Source organism: Jatropha curcas, chromosome 9, assembly GCF_041381405.1.
Source record: "Jatropha curcas cultivar XTBG-Jc1 chromosome 9, XTBG_Jcur_1.0, whole genome shotgun sequence".
NCBI lineage: Eukaryota > Viridiplantae > Streptophyta > Magnoliopsida > Malpighiales > Euphorbiaceae > Jatropha > Jatropha curcas.
In genome coordinates, this window is record NC_143159.1 from 347,388 (window position 1) to 366,050 (window position 18,663).

General features: G+C 34.7%; 4 protein-coding genes, 1 long non-coding RNA gene and 1 other non-coding gene across 13 annotated transcripts; 3 read left to right on the forward strand and 3 right to left on the reverse strand.

Moving 5' to 3' along the window:
* The first annotated feature begins 2,438 nt into the window (after nt 1-2,438).
* On the forward strand, nt 2,439-8,117 carry TMT1 (tonoplast monosaccharide transporter1). 6 transcript variants are annotated; one of them, XM_037637601.2, is made up of 7 exons: nt 2,439-2,548; nt 2,627-2,673; nt 4,406-4,509; nt 4,751-5,311; nt 6,126-7,072; nt 7,214-7,401; nt 7,558-8,117. In XM_037637601.2, exons 3-7 carry the CDS (start codon nt 4,431-4,433, stop codon nt 8,000-8,002), a joined length of 2,220 nt encoding a protein of 739 aa, XP_037493529.1. In that variant the 5' UTR covers nt 2,439-2,548; nt 2,627-2,673; nt 4,406-4,430; the 3' UTR covers nt 8,003-8,117. The 6 variants fall into 6 exon arrangements, with proteins under 6 accessions (XP_037493529.1, XP_012073598.1, XP_012073595.1 ...); XM_012218205.4 differs by lacking the exons at nt 2,439-2,548; nt 2,627-2,673 and adding exons at nt 3,300-3,461; nt 3,976-4,151; XM_020679777.3 differs by lacking the exons at nt 2,439-2,548; nt 2,627-2,673 and adding exons at nt 3,570-3,787; nt 3,976-4,151.
* Nucleotides 8,118-8,744: 627 nt separating this feature from the next.
* MCD1 (multiple chloroplast division site 1) lies at nt 8,745-10,836 on the reverse strand. Its single transcript, XM_012218209.4, has 5 exons — nt 10,651-10,836; nt 10,292-10,567; nt 10,036-10,205; nt 9,454-9,841; nt 8,745-9,309 (listed from the first exon to the last, which is right to left on the reverse strand). The coding sequence occupies exons 1-5, from the start codon at nt 10,696-10,698 to the stop codon at nt 9,106-9,108; spliced, it is 1,086 nt and encodes a 361-aa protein (XP_012073599.4). The 5' UTR covers nt 10,699-10,836; the 3' UTR covers nt 8,745-9,105.
* Nucleotides 10,837-10,897: 61 nt separating this feature from the next.
* Nucleotides 10,898-10,969, forward strand: TRNAW-CCA (transfer RNA tryptophan (anticodon CCA)). Its single transcript has one exon. It is a non-coding gene; the product is annotated as a tRNA-Trp (tRNA).
* Nucleotides 10,970-12,400: 1,431 nt separating this feature from the next.
* Nucleotides 12,401-13,743, reverse strand: LOC105635191 (RING/U-box superfamily protein). 2 transcript variants are annotated; one of them, XM_012218211.4, is made up of 2 exons: nt 13,067-13,743; nt 12,401-12,832 (listed from the first exon to the last, which is right to left on the reverse strand). In XM_012218211.4, the coding sequence occupies exons 1-2, from the start codon at nt 13,630-13,632 to the stop codon at nt 12,820-12,822; spliced, it is 579 nt and encodes a 192-aa protein (XP_012073601.1). In that variant the 5' UTR covers nt 13,633-13,743; the 3' UTR covers nt 12,401-12,819. The 2 variants fall into 2 exon arrangements, with proteins under 2 accessions (XP_012073601.1, XP_089582641.1); XM_089726515.1 differs by lacking the exon at nt 12,401-12,832 and having other exon boundaries at nt 12,905-13,743.
* An 874-nt stretch (nt 13,744-14,617) lies between these two features.
* Nucleotides 14,618-16,799, forward strand: LOC119370105 (uncharacterized). Its single transcript, XR_005177685.1, has 2 exons — nt 14,618-15,101; nt 15,422-16,799. It is a non-coding gene; the product is annotated as an uncharacterized LOC119370105 (long non-coding RNA).
* Nucleotides 15,627-18,605, reverse strand: LOC105635192 (outer envelope pore-like protein). Of its 2 annotated transcripts, none has more exons than XM_012218213.4 (6): nt 18,371-18,605; nt 18,007-18,081; nt 17,737-17,889; nt 17,390-17,488; nt 16,813-16,921; nt 15,627-15,856 (listed from the first exon to the last, which is right to left on the reverse strand). In XM_012218213.4, the coding sequence occupies exons 1-5, from the start codon at nt 18,461-18,463 to the stop codon at nt 16,838-16,840; spliced, it is 504 nt and encodes a 167-aa protein (XP_012073603.1). In that variant the 5' UTR covers nt 18,464-18,605; the 3' UTR covers nt 15,627-15,856; nt 16,813-16,837. The 2 variants fall into 2 exon arrangements, with proteins under 2 accessions (XP_012073603.1, XP_012073602.1); XM_012218212.4 differs by having other exon boundaries at nt 15,627-15,835; nt 18,371-18,604.
* Between the last annotated feature and the right edge of the window lie 58 nt (nt 18,606-18,663).

The window sequence follows — 18,663 nt, forward strand, 5'->3', positions numbered from 1 at the left end:
AAATATATAGAATAGGAATACACTATTGAGTGTAGAAAATTTTAGGAAAGAGTTCCTAAAATTGTGAAAGAGGGAAAATAGTGAGGATTGAAATTTTGGGTGTTTTTGTTAAACACTTAAGGTACCACTATTTTTGTAATCTCTCTTGTACCTACTATTTTTAGTAGAAGAATTATTCAGAGTTTTTGTCCGTGGATATAGCCCATAACAGTTGAAGGGTGAACCACGTAAATATCGGTGTTCTTATTTTTTTTTATCTGGCATTTACGGTAATTATTTAATTTTTACCGTGATTATTATTTCTGGTGGATTCGATCGTCAATATTCAATATTTAATTATTGGAGATATATGTGGTAATAGTAATTTTATTTTACTTTACCATCAGTATTTTTCTACGGACCCCACTCGGGATAAGTTAGAATCTCAACAATATTCAGATATATAATTTTCTACTAGTGTCCAATTTAATATTAAAAATGAAACATTCTTGCCTTAAATGGCCAAGAACACTTTTTTTTTTGTTTTGTAATTGATTACAATTATAACACAACCCAATAAGTTAACGAAGTCTTGACCTAACAGCGAAAGCAAAAATCTTTGGAGTTTGGGTTTGAATCTCACCCCTAAAAAGTCACTTCTACCCCCATTAATTTGTAACTTCACTTAAGAATAAAATTTTTTTTATAGAAATGATAGAGAAACGTTACAAATAACAGTGGAAAATCAACATGCTAACTATAGAGTATTAAATTTTTTTCTAAACTAATATATAAAGGTTTCAATTAAATATAAAAAATTAATCTATACTTGACACCTTTAAATAAAAATAAACTATATCAATTAATTATTCATAGACTTACCATAAGCAGCATGTTATCTCTCTATATAGTAAAATATCCATCAAATAACACATTTTTCTTCCGCAAGGTGCAAAGCAATAATAAATCTAATGCTTTAGTTATTTTTAGACAATAATTTATTTTTTAAAAATATTTTTTAAAATTTTATTTTCTATTATTTGATTAAAATATTAAAAATTAGTTAAAATATATTAAAATTCATTATTTAAAGACAATAATTTATTTTTAAAAAATATTTTTCATAATTTTATTTTCTATTGTCCGATTAAAATATTAAAATTTAATTCAAATGTATTAAAAATCTATTATTTAAATAATAAAATAAAAATAGTAAGACTTTAAGGTATCGTTTATCAAAGAATTTAAAAATTATTTATAGCAAAAGTTGAATAAATTATTAATTATGGGAAAACATAAATTTACTTCACAAAATGAATAAAATTTATAGTAATTTTATAAAAGTGAAAATTAAGAGTCCCATAACATTTTTTTTTTTTAGCAAAAGATATTTTTGTTTTATTTATATCTCAAATATTTAGTCTCTATAGCTTCCAATAATACAATTCCTTTAATCAAATGAGGCAAAGAATTAAAAGAGGTAAAAGAAAGAGAAATATAATACAATTCCTTTAATCAAATGAGGCAAAGAATTAAAAGAGGTAAAAGAAAGAGAAATATGATGAAGTCTATGATGAGTAGCCAAAAGATGTACGACTTGATTTCCTTCACGATATATGTAATGAATTGAAGAAGAGTGAAGATACAACAAGTCAGCAATACGCAGTAAAACCGAAGGACCTGCTCTAATCCATTGTGTCCGATTAACATGAGCAACTAGTTCCAGACAATCCATTTCCACCTGACGGGGATAAAAAAACCTTTATCAATATTCCAAGAAAGTCCCATAACATTTTTCACAGAAATACATAAATAAATTTATATATATAATGTATAATCTTTGGAACAAATCATAAAAAATTTAATTCATGTGTGAGTTGTCATGCAATTTTGTGAAATGATGGGAAAGAAAGAAAGAAAGAAAGAAATGCTATTCCATTTTGTAATTTAGCAATTCAATTGGGACATGGTTAATGATTTTTGGAGCCCAATACCCACATCTTCGGCATAATAATTGATTTTTTTTTTTTTAATATATCTAAGCTAAAGTGATAAACAAAAATATCTTTATATTTTTGTTATATAAAAATTATTTAGTTTAAAAGTTTCTATTGCCCATCTCTTTAAATACTTTTTTTTTATGAAATAATTATATACATATCCCTTTTAATTGTTTTTATCATAAATATATTTGTTTGTTATAAACAAATAAAATCGATAAATTTTGTACTCGTGTTAGGTGAAATTCGTTTACGTAAAAATCATTTAAATTTAGAGAAAGAAAATGTTAAAATGTTTATTTTTTTTTAAATTATGAATTTTATGAAAGCAGAGGTAAAAAGAATATAAAAAAAAATATAGTAAAAAGAGGACAAAGAAGAGAAAATGGGAAATGGCTTTCCAATGGTTAAGGAGTCAAAAATAGTATACACCTCGTCAAGCAGGAAGGAGAGAGCAGCACATGGGGGTTCTATAGCAAAATTTGGCTGGACATAGAGAATCAGTTCAGATCGGACGTAAGTCAGAGAAAGAAATGGTTGTGATCGGTAAACATGAACTCAGATCAAACGTAAGTGGACAAGCTGACAAGCTCCAATCTATCCCATGTGGCTTCACGGACGTTTTAGCTAATAGTCTTGTTTTGCAGATTGATTGCCTCATCTTGACCTTCACCTTTCTTCCTCCTCTTGACAGGTAGTTTTCTTCCTGGCTCACTTGTTAATTTATATTTATATATATTTATTCATTCTAATTATAATAATTAAAATTGATCCAAGCATAATTAAACCAAACAGCACACTTCAATTTAATATTTTTTTTTTTACTCGTTGGAAGACACAGTAACCCGAAATAATACTCGTTAGCTAATATGAATACTCGATTATTATAATACATGTTTTTAAATATCTCCTGTAAAAAATAAATAATAATTTTCTACTGAAATAAATAAATATAAAAAATGTGAGAATGGTTTGCATATAAAGTCATTTAAAGCCATTGAAATTTCCAAATTGAATGAATATAATAAATATTGCCATTGCGATCTCAATCAGATTTAATTTCAGATTTTTGTTTTGACAAAAGAATTAAAAATTTGAAAGGTCGACAATTGGATATTCTTTTTTTTTTTTTTTTTTTTTTTTTTTGTGAGAATCTGATAATATAAAGAATGGCAATTTGACAGCGAAAAAATGGTGACTTTACGTAGAAAGGCATGTTCCCTCGATTTTACCTGGGAGGACTCAAATTATCTTTATTTAAAAAAAAAAAGGGAAAATATATATTAGTCCAACGGAACGGTAGATGTTAAATTCTTACAGGCCAAGTACAGTTCAGATCCTCGCGGCGTATTGCTTCGATCATTATTGTTATTGATACAGAGAGGGAGAGTTGGGATAGGGAAGCTAAATAATAATGGAGTAAATTAAAAATAACGACAATATCTATCCTCGATTGCTTGGTTGATCCATTTGGAAGCCACAGTAGGTTCCAGACCCCTGTGCCATTTTATATATATATATATATATATATATATATATATATATATATATATATATATATATATTATATTTTATTCTCGTTCATTGTTCTTTGTTTCTTGTTCATATTATAGTTTTCTGCCTGGATTTAACACTGTGAAGTAGCTCTGGAACCTCCCGTGGTTTCTTTTTTTTTTCTTTTTTATGGGTATTATGTTCATGGTGAATCTGGGTTACCGAGTTAACGAAGTAAACTCCGTTACGTGAGTGAGTGAGTGGCGAGTTTTTGGCGGGTGTTGGGTTGGCGTTGAAGGTTTGTTGGGAAAAGGGTATAATTAATCTCAGTTTCAATAATCAAAACGGGCTTCTTTTTCTTCTATTTGCCAGATTAAATTTTAACTCTTCTCCCTCTATTTTACTTCCTATTCCCTTTTTAAACACTTGTCTATACCCTAAGATTCCATACCCTAAGATTCTATCACTTGGTCACTGATAATTTCTTATCTCTTTTGTACAGAGACTAAAATCTTACAGTGGCAGTACGCTGTACTCTTAACGGTCTCTCTCTCTCTCTCTCTCTCTTCTTGGGAAACAGTAGCTAAGTCTTTGCTTGTTTATTTATTTGAGCGGTGTCCGCTTTTTGCTCACTGTCTCAGTGTCAAGTCTCATCTGACCTTTTTGGGCTGTCAATAGGTGAGTAATCTAAGGAGATCTCAATTTCCTGATTTGTTCTATGTGCTGCTGATGTTGAATTGGCTTGTATTTTCCTCTTAATCGAGAAAGTTTATTAATTTATATCTTGTTTTTATATTTTGTAAAATTGTTGAGTATATACTGCTTTGACTGCTATGACAGATTGATTCAATTCTTTTATAGTTATATTGGTTCGCTGATGAGTGCAATAGATCTGAAATATGGTGTATATGATGCGTTTGGTTTTCTTGCAGGTTAGTTTGATTTATTGGTTACAAGATGAACGGAGCTGTACTAGTGGCTATTGCTGCTTGCATTGGCAGTTTCTTGCAAGGATGGGATAATGCTACTATTGCTGGTACTTTTCTTCTTTGAACGTTAATCTTATTTTATATTTGATCTTTCAAAAACGATCAACAAATGTTTGAGTTGAAAATGAAATTTTTGGAAGTTAGGACGTGTATCTATTTTCATCCAAGTATGAAGGTCTTTTGAAGTTTGTGGTAATTGTAATCTTAGTTTGCGTAGTGGCTTTATTGTATCTCATTGTGGAATTATTGAATTGATGCAGTTCTGCAATTTTCTTTCTACATTTTCAGGGGCTATTGTTTACATCAAGGATGACCTTGACCTGCAAACTACTGTGGAAGGTCTAGTTGTGGCTATGTCACTTATAGGAGCCACAGCAATCACAACCTGCTCAGGAGCAATATCGGATTGGCTTGGTCGGCGTCCAATGCTAATAATGTCATCCATGCTCTACTTTGTCAGTGGATTGATAATGATTTGGTCACCAAATGTCTATGTCCTGTGTATAGCAAGGCTTTTAGATGGATTTGCCATTGGCTTAGCTGTTACACTTGTTCCAGTCTATATATCTGAGACTGCTCCATCAGATATAAGGGGAATGTTAAATACACTTCCTCAGTTTACTGGTTCGGGTGGTATGTTTTTGTCTTATTGTATGGTTTTTGGAATGTCATTGACATCCTCGCCAAGTTGGAGGTTGATGCTTGGGGTTCTTTCTATACCTTCTCTACTATATTTTGCGTTGACGATTTTTTATTTGCCCGAATCTCCTCGATGGCTTGTGAGTAAAGGGAGGATGCTCGAGGCAAAACGGGTTCTCCAGAGATTGCGAGGAAGGGAGGATGTCTCAGGTTTGTTTATTTTCATCCTTTCTTTTTTTTTACACATCATTTTCTATTTTCACTTTTTAGGATAGGAAAAAGGGTTTCTACCTTGCTTTTTTTAGCAGTCACCAGGAATTAAGGTGCATATTTGCTTATTATTTCAAATGAATCTTGAGATAAGAGTTTCCATGTCTGATCACAATGAGTTGATTCCCTGGGAACTGATGTCTGGAATACCCTGGCTACTAACTTATAATGACTTTGTAGGTCAACTTGAAATTTTATTGGTCAAAATCAAAATTAAAGTCTTGCATAATTAGTAAACTAAAAACTTGACACATTCTTGAATTTTTCGATAATTTGGGGTTACTTATTGGAAGCATCAAAGCTCTCTCTATTTCTCTTCCTAGTTATTTTATTATTTCATATTATCCATCACTTCCATAATTTTCTTTTGCATGAGCACCTGATACTTCTTTTTACTGGTCTTGACAGATGCACATTTTTATTCTTAACAGAATGTCATGTTCATTTTGATGGTGATTGAAACCATTTTCTAATGAAAATTCTGATCTGCTTAGAGTCTGATGAACTTTCTTACTTTTGAGTTCAAGTTTGAGAATTGTTTTCCTGTTTTGTGCCCCTTTGAACTTTGAGGAGCCTTGACTAGACAGGAATATCTACATGCTTTTGTCTCAGATGAAAATAATATGCAATGGTTTTTCAATACGGGTCCATATGTTGCAACTTACCGACACCCAACTGTGGGAATTTCTAATAATCATTTTTCCATTTAAGTAGCTTGACAATTTTATCAAGTGGATTTTTCTATTATCCACAGGTGAGATGGCTTTGTTGGTTGAAGGTCTTGGCATTGGTGGTGAAACATCTATTGAGGAGTACATAATAGGCCCAGCAGATGAACTTCCTGATGGTCATGGACCCACTGCTGAGAAAGATAAAATCAAATTATATGGACCTGAAGAGGGTCTCTCCTGGGTTGCTAAACCTGTCACTGGACAGAGTTCTCTTGCTCTAATATCTCGCAACGGAAGCATGGTGAACCAAAGTGTGCCTCTAATGGATCCTCTAGTGACTCTATTTGGTAGTGTTCATGAGAAGCTTCCTGAAACAGGAAGCATGCGAAGCATGCTTTTCCCTAATTTTGGTAGCATGTTTAGTACAGCAGAACCTCATGTTAAGCATGAGCATTGGGACGAAGAGAGCCTACAGAGGGAAGGTGAGGACTATGCATCAGAAGGAGCTGGAGGAGACTCAGATGACAATTTACATAGTCCATTGATCTCACGTCAGACGACAAGCATGGAAAAGGATATGCCACCCCCTCCTTCTCATGGCAGCATTCTGAGCATGAGGCGCCATAGCAGTCTCATGCAGGGAACTGGGGAGGCAGTAGGTAGTACAGGTATTGGTGGTGGTTGGCAGTTGGCATGGAAATGGTCTGAGAAAGAAGGCGAAGATGGAAAGAAGGAAGGAGGATTTAAAAGGATTTATTTGCACCAGGAGGGAGCTCCTGGTTCTCGTCGTGGGTCTATTGTTTCACTTCCAGGTGGTGATGCGCCTGAAGATGGTGAGTATGTACAAGCTGCTGCGCTAGTAAGTCAGCCCGCTCTTTATTCCAAGGAGCTTCTTGATCAACATCCAGTTGGACCTGCAATGGTTCATCCAGCTGAAACTGCTAAAAAGGGGCCATTTTGGGATGCTTTACTTGATCCAGGAGTTAAGCATGCATTGATTGTTGGGATTGGAATTCAAATGCTTCAGCAGGTAGTCCATTTGATTCATTAACTTTTTCCCTCTTCTTCCAGTTAATTGAATTGATATTAACAAAAGTATTATCCCATTCCACTTTGTGGATTTATCATGAAATATAGTAAATAACTGAAGCTTTTTTTTCCATGCTTGCAGTTTTCTGGTATAGGTGGTATTCTTTATTATACTCCTCAAATTCTTGAACAGGCAGGTGTGGAAGTTCTACTTGTGAACCTGGGAGTCAGTTCAACATCTGCCTCATTCCTTATTAGCGCATTCACGACATTGCTGATGCTTCCTTGTATAGCTGTAGGTATGAGGCTTATGGATGTCTCAGGCAGAAGGTGATTTCTTGTTCTGCATTTGATTTGCATATTTTTTTGTTCTCATTCAGAAGTCCCTTACTCATTCTGCCACCCATTTGTCTGACATGGAACCCCCATATATGTCTTTTCATTTGAAAAGGTCATTTTATTAAAAGAATTCTTCCCTTCTTGCAGGACGCTGTTACTCACCACACTTCCTGTGCTCATAGGCTCACTTGTTATCCTATTAATTGGCCAACTCGTGGACTTGGGCACGGTTGCCAATGCAGCAATCTCAACAGTTTGTGTTGTCATCTACTTCTGCTGTTTTGTAATGGCTTATGGGCCAATCCCAAACATCCTATGCTCTGAGATCTTCCCCACGAGGGTTCGTGGCCTCTGCATTGCCATTTGTGCCTTAGTGTACTGGATAGCAGATATCATTGTTACTTACACTGTGCCTGTAATGCTAAATTCAATTGGCTTAACGGGTATCTTTATCATCTTTGCCATTATGTGCGCCATCTCTTGGGTCTTCGTCTTCTTGAAGGTCCCTGAAACCAAAGGCATGCCCCTTGAAGTCATTACAGAGTTCTTTGCTGTTGGGGCGAGACAAGTTGCTGCTGCCAAGAACGAGTGATTGACAAAAGCTTGTATGGACTGTTGATTCTTCTGCAGTTTGAGCTGCTAAAATTGTTATTATATTGAGAATGAAGATCTCATAATTAAACTATTAAATTTAATTCGTTTCAAAATTTTTCCATTTTCATATGATAATGTTAAATATAGATATAGTTTGATTCAGATTAATGTCCTGTTCTTTGATCTGTGTACCATTGCATTTTTAAGTAGAGCTTCTCAGTCAAAGGGCATGAAATGTGACACCGAGGTCCCAATAGTGCTTTTGAGTTAAATTTGGTATGAGCCAAGTGGATAATTCTGGTTCAGTTGGAGGCATTTGAATGAATTTATACAAGCTGGCTGAAACTTTCTGCAATGCGCATTTTGTAATCCGTTGGAGCTTGACAGGCTTCTGGTAATTCTTTAGGTCATTTAGAGAACATTTTAATAGTAGCTAATTTGCATTTATATCTTAATTAATATTTTTATTTATATTGCATATTAAATTAAAAAAATAATATATTCACCATAAAAGATTAAAAAAATTATGTATATTATATGTCATCTAACTGCTATTAGCATATCAACAGCTAAACTAAACGGGCTCTTAATCTCTCTTTTTTAAGTAAAATAATAATTTCTCTAGTAAAACTTAGATTCTGAAAACTCTCATATCATACCGCCGCAGTTTTTTCAAGAACATTCAATTAGGCTTCAGGCCAATAACAGAAGTAATGCTGAAATCCAACTGAGAAATAAGCTGGTCAAAAAATAATCTACAAATCAAAGAAATAACTATAATCTTCTGAAGATACATATGATAAAATTCAGCTCATCTATTTGAGGGGTACAACTCATATATGTGCGAGCAACGCAGGTCAGTTCTCTGGAGACATGCATTGCAATTTGCAAAACAAAATAAACAGTACATCCGCCAATGCCATTATATACACTGTCTATCTTCAAATTTTATAACTGAACAACTGGTATGTGCTAAAATTGAAATTCTTGCCGCTGGAAATCTCCACATCCCGACTTTTCTAAAGATAAAAGAAAATCCAGAGTTCATTGCAAAACAAATATATCTGATGGATGTCACTGATGCTAAAGTCCCAAACTAGTTTATGGCTTCTGCATTTCCTCTGCGGATAAAGTGCTGTTCAAGGGATTTGGAGCAACATCTGATTTCAAAGGCTTAGTGTCGCCAGCTTGATTGTTGACGGGGCTCTGTTCTATAAGCTCGTTTGACTTTTGATTTAACTTGAATGGCCTTTCAAAATCTTTAGCATTGCTGGTGTCAATGACTAATTTATTGAGTTTTTGCTCCTGCAAATGAACAATTAAAATTAATGGACAGAAAATACAGAAAGCAATATAAAGGCACAACTTGTCATTAGCTAGAGATGATAGTCTCCCTTCTATTTGCACTTTTGTCAAATTAAACTAAATGTTCAAAACACCATCAATTACATTTTGCAGTGCTTCTAGCTTTCGCTGTAGTGCCTCATGCTCAGCTTGGATACGGAATGGAACACCACGTTTCAGATAAACATTATTTTGGGCCAGGTCTTCGTCAATGTCACTGGCAGTAGTTGCAAAAGGATGATTTGCAGGAATCCATCTGATTGTATCAGGGTCAACATCAGGAGGTACAGAATCTCCTTCTTTAAGGAATATAGTTGGTCTCTTCCACTGGTATGCCCGCGACCTCCTTTTCTGATGGATAGCTTGTTCCTCTTTTGTAAGTGTAACTGGAGCTAAGCGATAAACTTTCCCACACATCTCCACAGTGGAATTGCTCTTACCAACTTTCACCAATGGATTATTGAATGGATCCTCATATTTGAGAGGCCTTGAGCTGTGAATAACAGGTTATAGGAAAAGCATTTCATTATTGTTGAATTTGAAAAACTTGACATTACTTGAAATGTGATTCTCAAAATACACAACATAGTAAAACAGAATGAAAAGAAGTTAACTTTATGCTAAATCCTTCTAGAGTCAAAAAAAAAAAAAAAAAAAGAAGAGAAGATAGATTGGAATCATACATACATGCCTCTTCTATCAGATCTTAATTGCCCACGTCTGACAAGATCAGCTACAGAGCCAGGACGGTTGTACCTTGACTTCCTCACCGCATATACTCTCACAGCAATGACCAGAAATGCAGTCACAAGGCATAACCAGATTATAAAATTACTTCCTCTAGCTTGCGTTCTCGTCTGAGACAAACAAGAAACTTTCTAGAAATAAATACACAGGCAAAATAATCTCAAAAATTATAAACTAGTTGGCACAAACTCCATACCACAAAAACAATGGGAGGGAAAGTGGAAATAGTTCCTTGTAATTTGGAAATGTGGTGTTTGAAATCCAAGGCAATATCTTTAGGGCCAGCCTTGATAACCCCATCTTGGGGACGTTGCTCGTCTTCAGCGCTTACAGAGTCATTAATGGCTCTCAATTGAAACAATGGATTGGTTACTGGTGGATTCCACCTGAGTTGGCCATGAGATAACACAAATTCTCTCCTAATTTCCACAAAATTTGGAGAAATCTGGTGCTTTGAAACCCAAATTGACGGCTATAATACAATCAAATTTTAGAAAACCAAAAGAAGCGAGAGCGAACTTTAAATGCAAAATGAAAGCAAAGAATTGGGATTACCTGAATGGAGAAGGAATGAAATTGAAGAGTCCGAGGTGATGATGCCATTTTGGGAATGGGAAACTCACAATCAGAGAGAAGGAATAGAAGAATTTGTGGAACTAGGTCTTTAGAATTACCGTTCTCCTCTTCTTCTAAACCAGTTTCTGCAAACGAAGCTGCTTCATGTTTCAGTCGGTCACTACGGAACGCCCTCAGATCCATCATTGGTTTTTAATATATTTATTTCCTAGACTCTACAACAATTGGATCCGTGGCGCAATGGTAGCGCGTCTGACTCCAGATCAGAAGGTTGCGTGTTCGATTCACGTCGGGTTCAATTCCCAAATCAACATATTTTTTAGGTGTAAAAAATTTTAAATTACAAATATTTTATTATTATATTTGAACTTGAATATCTAATTTTTTTTTTTTTTTTCATGAAACATAAATCTCTAAAAGAAAGATGAATATACGAGTAGTATTTTTGTTTTAAATATTTTTAATGAAGATGGAAAGATCAATCATTATTTTTGAAAGTTGAAGATTATTACTCTAATGCTTACTACTCATTAACAAGAAGTCAACTTAATGGTAAGGTTAATCGTTGGCATATTTCAAAAGTTAATTGAAGTTATTAACTCACAAATTAGTGAGTTAAGAGCATTATTTATAGTGGCATAAGTCAAATAGAAGTAATTGAGTTCAAATGGTTCATGCATATACTTCTATTATTCAATGTACCTTAGGATATTAGAGTATATATAATTGACTTCATATTTCATAAATAAAAATAGAAATATGTTTTTTTTACCATGTAACTATGATTCTAAATAAAGAGTTCAAAAATAGGAAAATTGGATGGCATGCTAGTTTTGAAATTCTTATTTGAGAAAAAAAAAAAAAAAAAGAATTAGAGAGTATTATTATTACACGAGGAATAGGATGAGTGGCTTCAAATCGATGTCCTCCACCCACCCACAGCCACCCTAGTTATACCACTCATATTTGCCTAATGGTCCTAAACTTTGATTAAATCTCAATTCATCATTTGGTCACTAACCCTAATTATTTATGGGTTTAATTTCTCCTCTCCCATCACTTTTTATTAGGGTTAGAGAATTAAAAAAGGTAATGTTACAATATCTATATATAAAAATTATAAATTTACTGCCACAAAAGGGCTATACCATTATGGAGTAATTTTAGTTATTATATTTGGAGTTGAGACCCAATGTTGTTTTTTTTTTATTAAGGATCATCCAATGAAATTGGATTATTCACTTATTCTTCTTCTTCTTCTAATGCTTTAGTTTGGTCATGGAAGCAAGAATTAATTAATTGAACGGTTCCGAAGAAAATGGAATGGAATAGAATAAAGAAAGGCTATAACCATGAAAGTGGACTAATCTTACCTTTTGTTAGGTCAGGGGTCTCAACGCAACAAAGAAGACGGCAGTTGTTTTTTTTTTTTTTTTTAGCAGGTGGGGGATTAGCTTGGAATTGTGGCCTTCAAATATATTTTATAAATTCAAGCATCTAGCCCATGTGCTAATTTTAGCACTACCAACTATATGCACTTGCCATCTCTGGTCTTCCAACAAGATCAGCTCACTACTTTTTTCTTTCGGAGATAAATTTTTCCTTTTGGAGAATCAAGACCTTCCATACCTCTCAATTAAGTCTTTTTTTTGTTTTTTTACACTATTTACTACTAGTATTTGTTGTTTTCGGTGTTTGGTTCAGATAATATTTTGCTATTGCTCAATAATTGATCTAATCCTTTCAGTTAAAGTAAAATGAAAACGTCCGGTCAAGTCATTTCCACTGGAGCACTACAGAAAGACAGCTTAAATACGAAATCATTTGTCAACGCAAAAATCAACTGGTGGCTGCTCAACCCAGTGACAACTGACCCACCTCTGCTGGATACATCTCCTGCCGTTGGTTGGCTAGTTCAGCTGCCTGCCTTCGGTGGTCCATTCCTATCTAAATCTAATTATCTGTCACTCTTAATTAAAAATTACCATCTAAAATACAACAATTAAGGGATATGGACATCAATCCAAAAGCTGAGAAGGATGGGTCAGCCATGGAGACAAAAAGTATCTCCATCGCTACCAGTAATTATCAATCCAAGAGAAATTGCCCATCTCTCCATTCATCGTACTTCTTCGCAGTTAAATTACCTCAACTTCGGCACCTAGCCACACCACAAAACTTGGGTGAGATGATTGAAATGTTTGTTACCTAATCACTATCAGAACACCATTAATCACTGTAATTAATTTTAATTATGTGTTTTACTTGCTAGATTACCGACTTTTATACAACATTACTACATACATAAACAGAAATTGTGCTCATCTTCCTTTGTATGTAACTCTAATTCCTGCTGTTAATTAAAGAAGTAGGTGAGAAAAGCTAGGGCAAGAACCTATTGGCATCATCTTCTCTTTCTTTCAATCTTGCCTCGCTTTCAGCTCCGCTGCTGGAACTTGCCGGCAAACCGCCGCACTTTTGACACCTAGCCACCACCAAAATCTGACGGCATGATGGACAGGACGAGTGAGACCCCAGCCACGTGTCGATACAGTTCACGTGGAATCCGTGACCGCACTGAGGCAACACTCGGATTTCATCTCCGGCTGTAAATTCCGCCAGACAAATGGCGCAATCGGAGAATTTGGCGGTGAAATCAGCAGAGAAAGTCTCTTTAGGAAGTGACCGGAGTACCTTCTTCTTCAGACCTTTGTTTGCAGATGAAGGAAGAGAAGGCGGAGGCGGAGTTTGCGAATTAGCCGTAGAGGAAAGCCGACGAAGCCAGCCGCAGCGGGCCACGGCTATGAGTCCGAGAACACAAATCAAAGCGCAGAGAAGTGCAGCTAGTATGACCACGAAGTCTGAGTCCAAAGCTGCTGGTGGCTCCGACGAGTCCGTGTTGGCCGTTGTGGTGGTCGCCGACGGATTTCCGGCGCCAAGGAACCTGAAGGAACGAGTCATGTGAGGAAAGAGAGAGAGGATGAGAAGTTTTGCGCAGTGTGTGGGGCGGTTGGTGTTGTGTGTTGAACGTTATTTTGATCTCGGAATCATAATGATTTGGGTGGTTTTATAATAAAGGAATCTATTGGCCTCCAATTTTAATTATAAAAATTATTTATTTCTCTAATTACCATATTTGACCTTATTCTTTTTCCTAAATTAATAAAGATAATTACTAATTAATATCGTATTTATATTTGCTATGGAAAAGAGAAGCGTGTTGACTACCCTACTGTAATTAAATTAATTGCTTTTTAAATTAATCAAAAGTTAATTATCTGTCAATTACCAGATGACATGGCGCCAAAAAAAAAAAAAAAAAAAAAAAAGTTAATCCTCTAACCTTGGATTTCCTAATCCTGCCAGAAAAAGCGAAAACATAACAAAATCCTCATGCATCCTTTACTTAGTCATGAATCAAGACTCCCTTTCCTTTTCCTTTCTTTTTGTTCTTTAGATGATGTAGATAACTATTCCATCTTTTTCCTCTTAAAATTACTTAACTCTTCAATAATAACGATTCAAAATTTTAAATTCTTGGTGACTTATCGAGTGGACGGGCCTCTTCATGGATCAAACTATAAAAAATAAATTTTTATTGAAACAAAGATATTTCTATTTATACACTCGAAAAACTCATAGGTATGTAGATCCGGTCCAAGCAAGTCTAATCCGACTTTAAATGTAAAACTAGTATAAGAATGTAATCCACTTGTGCTTATCCAATTAGGTAATTATACGAGTATCTATCCTTATTAATAACAACAAGAAAGCAATGGATACAAATTTATTGGAATGTTTATATCTTTTAAAGAGTTGGTGGAGACAATAAAAAACAAAAATCTTGAGTCTTGATTGAAATTCCCTTGAATGAATATGCTAGAGGCAATATTGATGAAGTACAATTTAGTAGCAAATAAAGCCATAATGATTCGCTTGACCTCTTCCTTTGTTTTTCAATGACCACCATGGCAAGATGCTTATAGTTAAAGGGCATTTTACATTTTTTTATGATGTAACAGAGATTCTGAAAACAATAACTGGAAAGGTTAATTCTACAAACTAAAACCTAAAATCTAATGGAAGATAGAACTAAAGATTTCTCAGCAGCCAATGAAAGTGAAAAGTCGATCAAAAGAATTTTTTGAAAAGAGAAGTTCCAACAGGAGCAAACATTCTAAGATTCTGAAACAGAGCTTTCAAGCTTGAATTCATGGCCACCGACTTTTCCAAATCGACCCGTAACTTTAGTAGGAGTAGCTAGACTCGCGACACGTGTCAACCATGGCATGAAAATCGTGAGCCTCAAGGAGCTAGAACAAATATTAGTAATCTCTCTGTAAGGACATACTTGTTGTGCTTGTAACTTTTATGGTAGACACAGGCCAACTACCATGTGGCGTGGCCCATGTGAAGTGCTACCAAGTCAGGTTTGTCCTTTCAAACCACTAAACTAAACTTATTATTATTATTCTAATCTGAAAGTTGTTCATTTGATTCTATTGCTAATATTTCCTAATTTGGTTATTAGATTAAATAAGTAGATAGCACTATCCTAGTAATTGTTTATTTAGTTTGGGTAATGGTTTAATTTTTGTCAAGGGTGTATATATGCACATATATTGATTTATCTATTTATATTGGTAGGTGAAGAAGATAATGATAATCACACTTACTTTATATTATGGTTTGTTTTAGTTACAATTGGAACCTTCACTTGTTTTTCCAATAATAGTACAATCACAAACAGATTGATGAAGGGCCTAAATGCATTGGAACCTCCAGCTTCAATGGTCTTGTCTGGTTTACTTGACCATTGCCCATATTTCCAAGTGGGTGGACAATATCAAGTTTCGTCATGGCCCTATTCGCTACTATACTTGATGCAACTCCAATTTAATCGACAGGTATGGTTTGAGTTAGGTGCTGAGCAGTGCATATAAAAATGTTGAATATGAAAAGTAAATGACGTTCATTATTTGAATATTTGAAGCAATAACCTGAGGTTTAACATTAACAAGGGGTGCAAAAAGCATTGTTCATAGGTAATTCAAAAATTAATCATTGTTCTGTCAAAATCACTCAGCAGCAACAGCAACATTTTCCTCGGAAAACTTCGGTGAATTGACATAAACTAACTCATTTTGTACCTGACATTTCATGCCTGCAACCAGCAATGTGGAATCTTGGTCAACAAAAATAATAGACGTCAGTATATTATTTCAAGTAGGCAGCAGTAGCATCTAGTAAAAAGTGATTGAAACTAAAAGAATATATTTACAGGAAAAATCTGTGCTGAGAAACAAATAAAATCAAGGAATTTGATTTCATATCCACCAAGTGATGGTAACCAAAATTTGTCAAGCACAAAGTTGTTTCTTCTTGGGCCGTTACAGTAATCGGGGTGACCACCTTTGTATTTCAAAACATTCAAAAACTCTAGCAGTTAGGGTAATAGGATCATATATTGATAGCTTTAATTATAAATGTAATGCTGAGTGGTCAATAGATGCTGATGGGTCATTCATGATGTCAACAGGTGTTGAGGTGTCATTCATGCAAATGAGATATAAGGAGTGTCATGTGCTCAGATGTAAAGTGTGAATTTTACAATCAATAATATCTCTTACTCTTTTCTCTCTCCTCATTTCTTCTGCTCTCTCTTTTCTAAATCTTTTCTCCTTGTTTCTTCCTCTTTCTCTCTCTTTCCCTTGCTTTTGTTCTATTTTCTCACCTTCCACACTCAGTTAGGCTCTAGATGACCACTGAGCCTAACAGTTTCATATTTTGCAATAAGGCTGTCACAACACTACTTACTATTCATTTTCACATTCCATGTATATGCTGTACTAGTGTTTGCATATCCATGCCGGTCCAGCTAGTTTGGGCAGCTCCCATAATCATCAGAATTTAAGGGAATTCTGTATTTAGCTAAACATAACATCAGAGGGGCAACTATACATGAATAAGCATTACTGCATTCCTAAATGGTCCAGTTAAAATATGAGCTGACAGTTAGGACATGATAAGTTGGGAATTAGGGGCCCTCGATACAGTGGCTTATGTTTATTCTGTAATTTCCCAGCATCTACCAGAATTGAATAATAAACGAAATCAGCATTATGCAATAGCATGTCTCACCTCCGAAGGAGTATGCGAAATCCACTCACAAATCAAATCTCACATTCCATCTACCATTCATGTCAGCATTGACAGTCCAATTGTTTTCCCTAATCTGCAGATAAGGCACCTGAAAGGCGGAAAAAGAATTAACAAAGAGCAGCAGAAGAAAGTTAACATTAAATTCAGTATAGAATGACAAGGTTGAAAATGGGTTTGGCTATGCCACAATGTCCAAGGTACTAACTACTAACTACCGAGGATAGTTTGCACCATCTTGAATTGTCACCATAAAAAAAATATGACAATAATTCATCACAATAGATTGTCATAATTCATAATAAACAGAACGCCAGATGTACAACCAGAAGATGAATTCCACCTTCCACATAAAAATTTCTAAAATGGAAGACTGCAATATAATTCTGTAGTTTTGTTGTCATTTTCATCTTATTTTTATAGAGTGAGAGATCAAAATTCATAGTGAACACCTGCAATGACATATGCCAAGCAAGGTGTGCAAAGAGAATCATGAAATAAACAACATAGTGGAAAATAAAACATGATATCTACACATCATCCATAAAGGTATTTATACCTTTTCAGTCACTTCATATCCAACTTTCAATCTAACATCTTGGTCTTTCTGAAAATTAAAAATACTCCAAGAAAATTCTGCAGCTCCTTTTGACTTCCTCTGTCAACATATCAGAAGATATTAGTTGCAATAGTGAACCTAGAAATACAGATTCGATAACTTTTAGTTATCATTTCACCTAGCAATTTTATTTTTTAAAGAAGTAATTTTAATTCCATTAAGCTTACAAAAGATTGAAATTAAAAACAATTAAGTCACAGACACAGGTCAGGCAAAAATTTTGGAGCATTGCACCAAACCTCATATACCAACTACAGTTCCAAGAAGGGCCCAAAGAAAAGACTAACCTCTTTAAATTCTTTGTCAATATTGCACCACCCCTTTATATTGAAGGTTAAAAAACCATCACTCGTTACATTAAAGGCTTTTTTTCCACGTATTCTGTATGTGAGCTTCTCATATTTATCATAGTGCAATCCCATGCCAAGGCTGGCTGATGACTATCATCCATTAACAAAATATATTAGTATATACTTTACAAGAAGATTTACAGTTGCCTAATGAGAATGCACATGATAGTGGTAATAGTAAAAATGAAGGGAAAGAGAAGAACATACCTCTGGATAGAAGCGTCTTATCATTGCACTAACATAAGTTGGCGCTCCAATTCTCGTATCTAGCTCTCCATGAACCTAAAGCCAATTGAAGTTAAAACATTCCACGCTTGATGCTATAATCAATGGAAAATTTCCAAACAAACAGGCTAACCACTTCAAAAATTAAAAGACGGTTATAAATCTACCTTTCACAACACAGAATTTCAAGGCTTTGCACAGATTCAAGCAATTTTAACATGCAACTAAACTCATAATCAAGCATTAAAATTTCAATCAATAATCTGCAGGTCAATCAGCAGGTAAAAAACAGAGTTGAAGCATGCACATACAAGAAGAAGCAGAAGTGTTGGAGAAATGAAATCACCTGCAGATGAGTTTTAGAATCGAGAGGTAACTTCTCCTTGGCATGGATTCTGAGAGCTTTGTAGTCTCCTCCGTATCTTAGAGACGTCTCCATTGTTTCGTATATGCCTAATTACAATCCCAAAGACGGCGACACCAAAAACCCTATATCAATCGGTGTGGTTGCTCTTCGCAGCAGAAATTTCCGGTCGTTGTGTAGCTGTGTACCTGCTTCGCTCTGTTATCTTCGAGCTGCGGCTAATAGTAAAACCGAGCTTTGTTGTATTGGGCCAGATTTATAGCGGTTGGACCAAG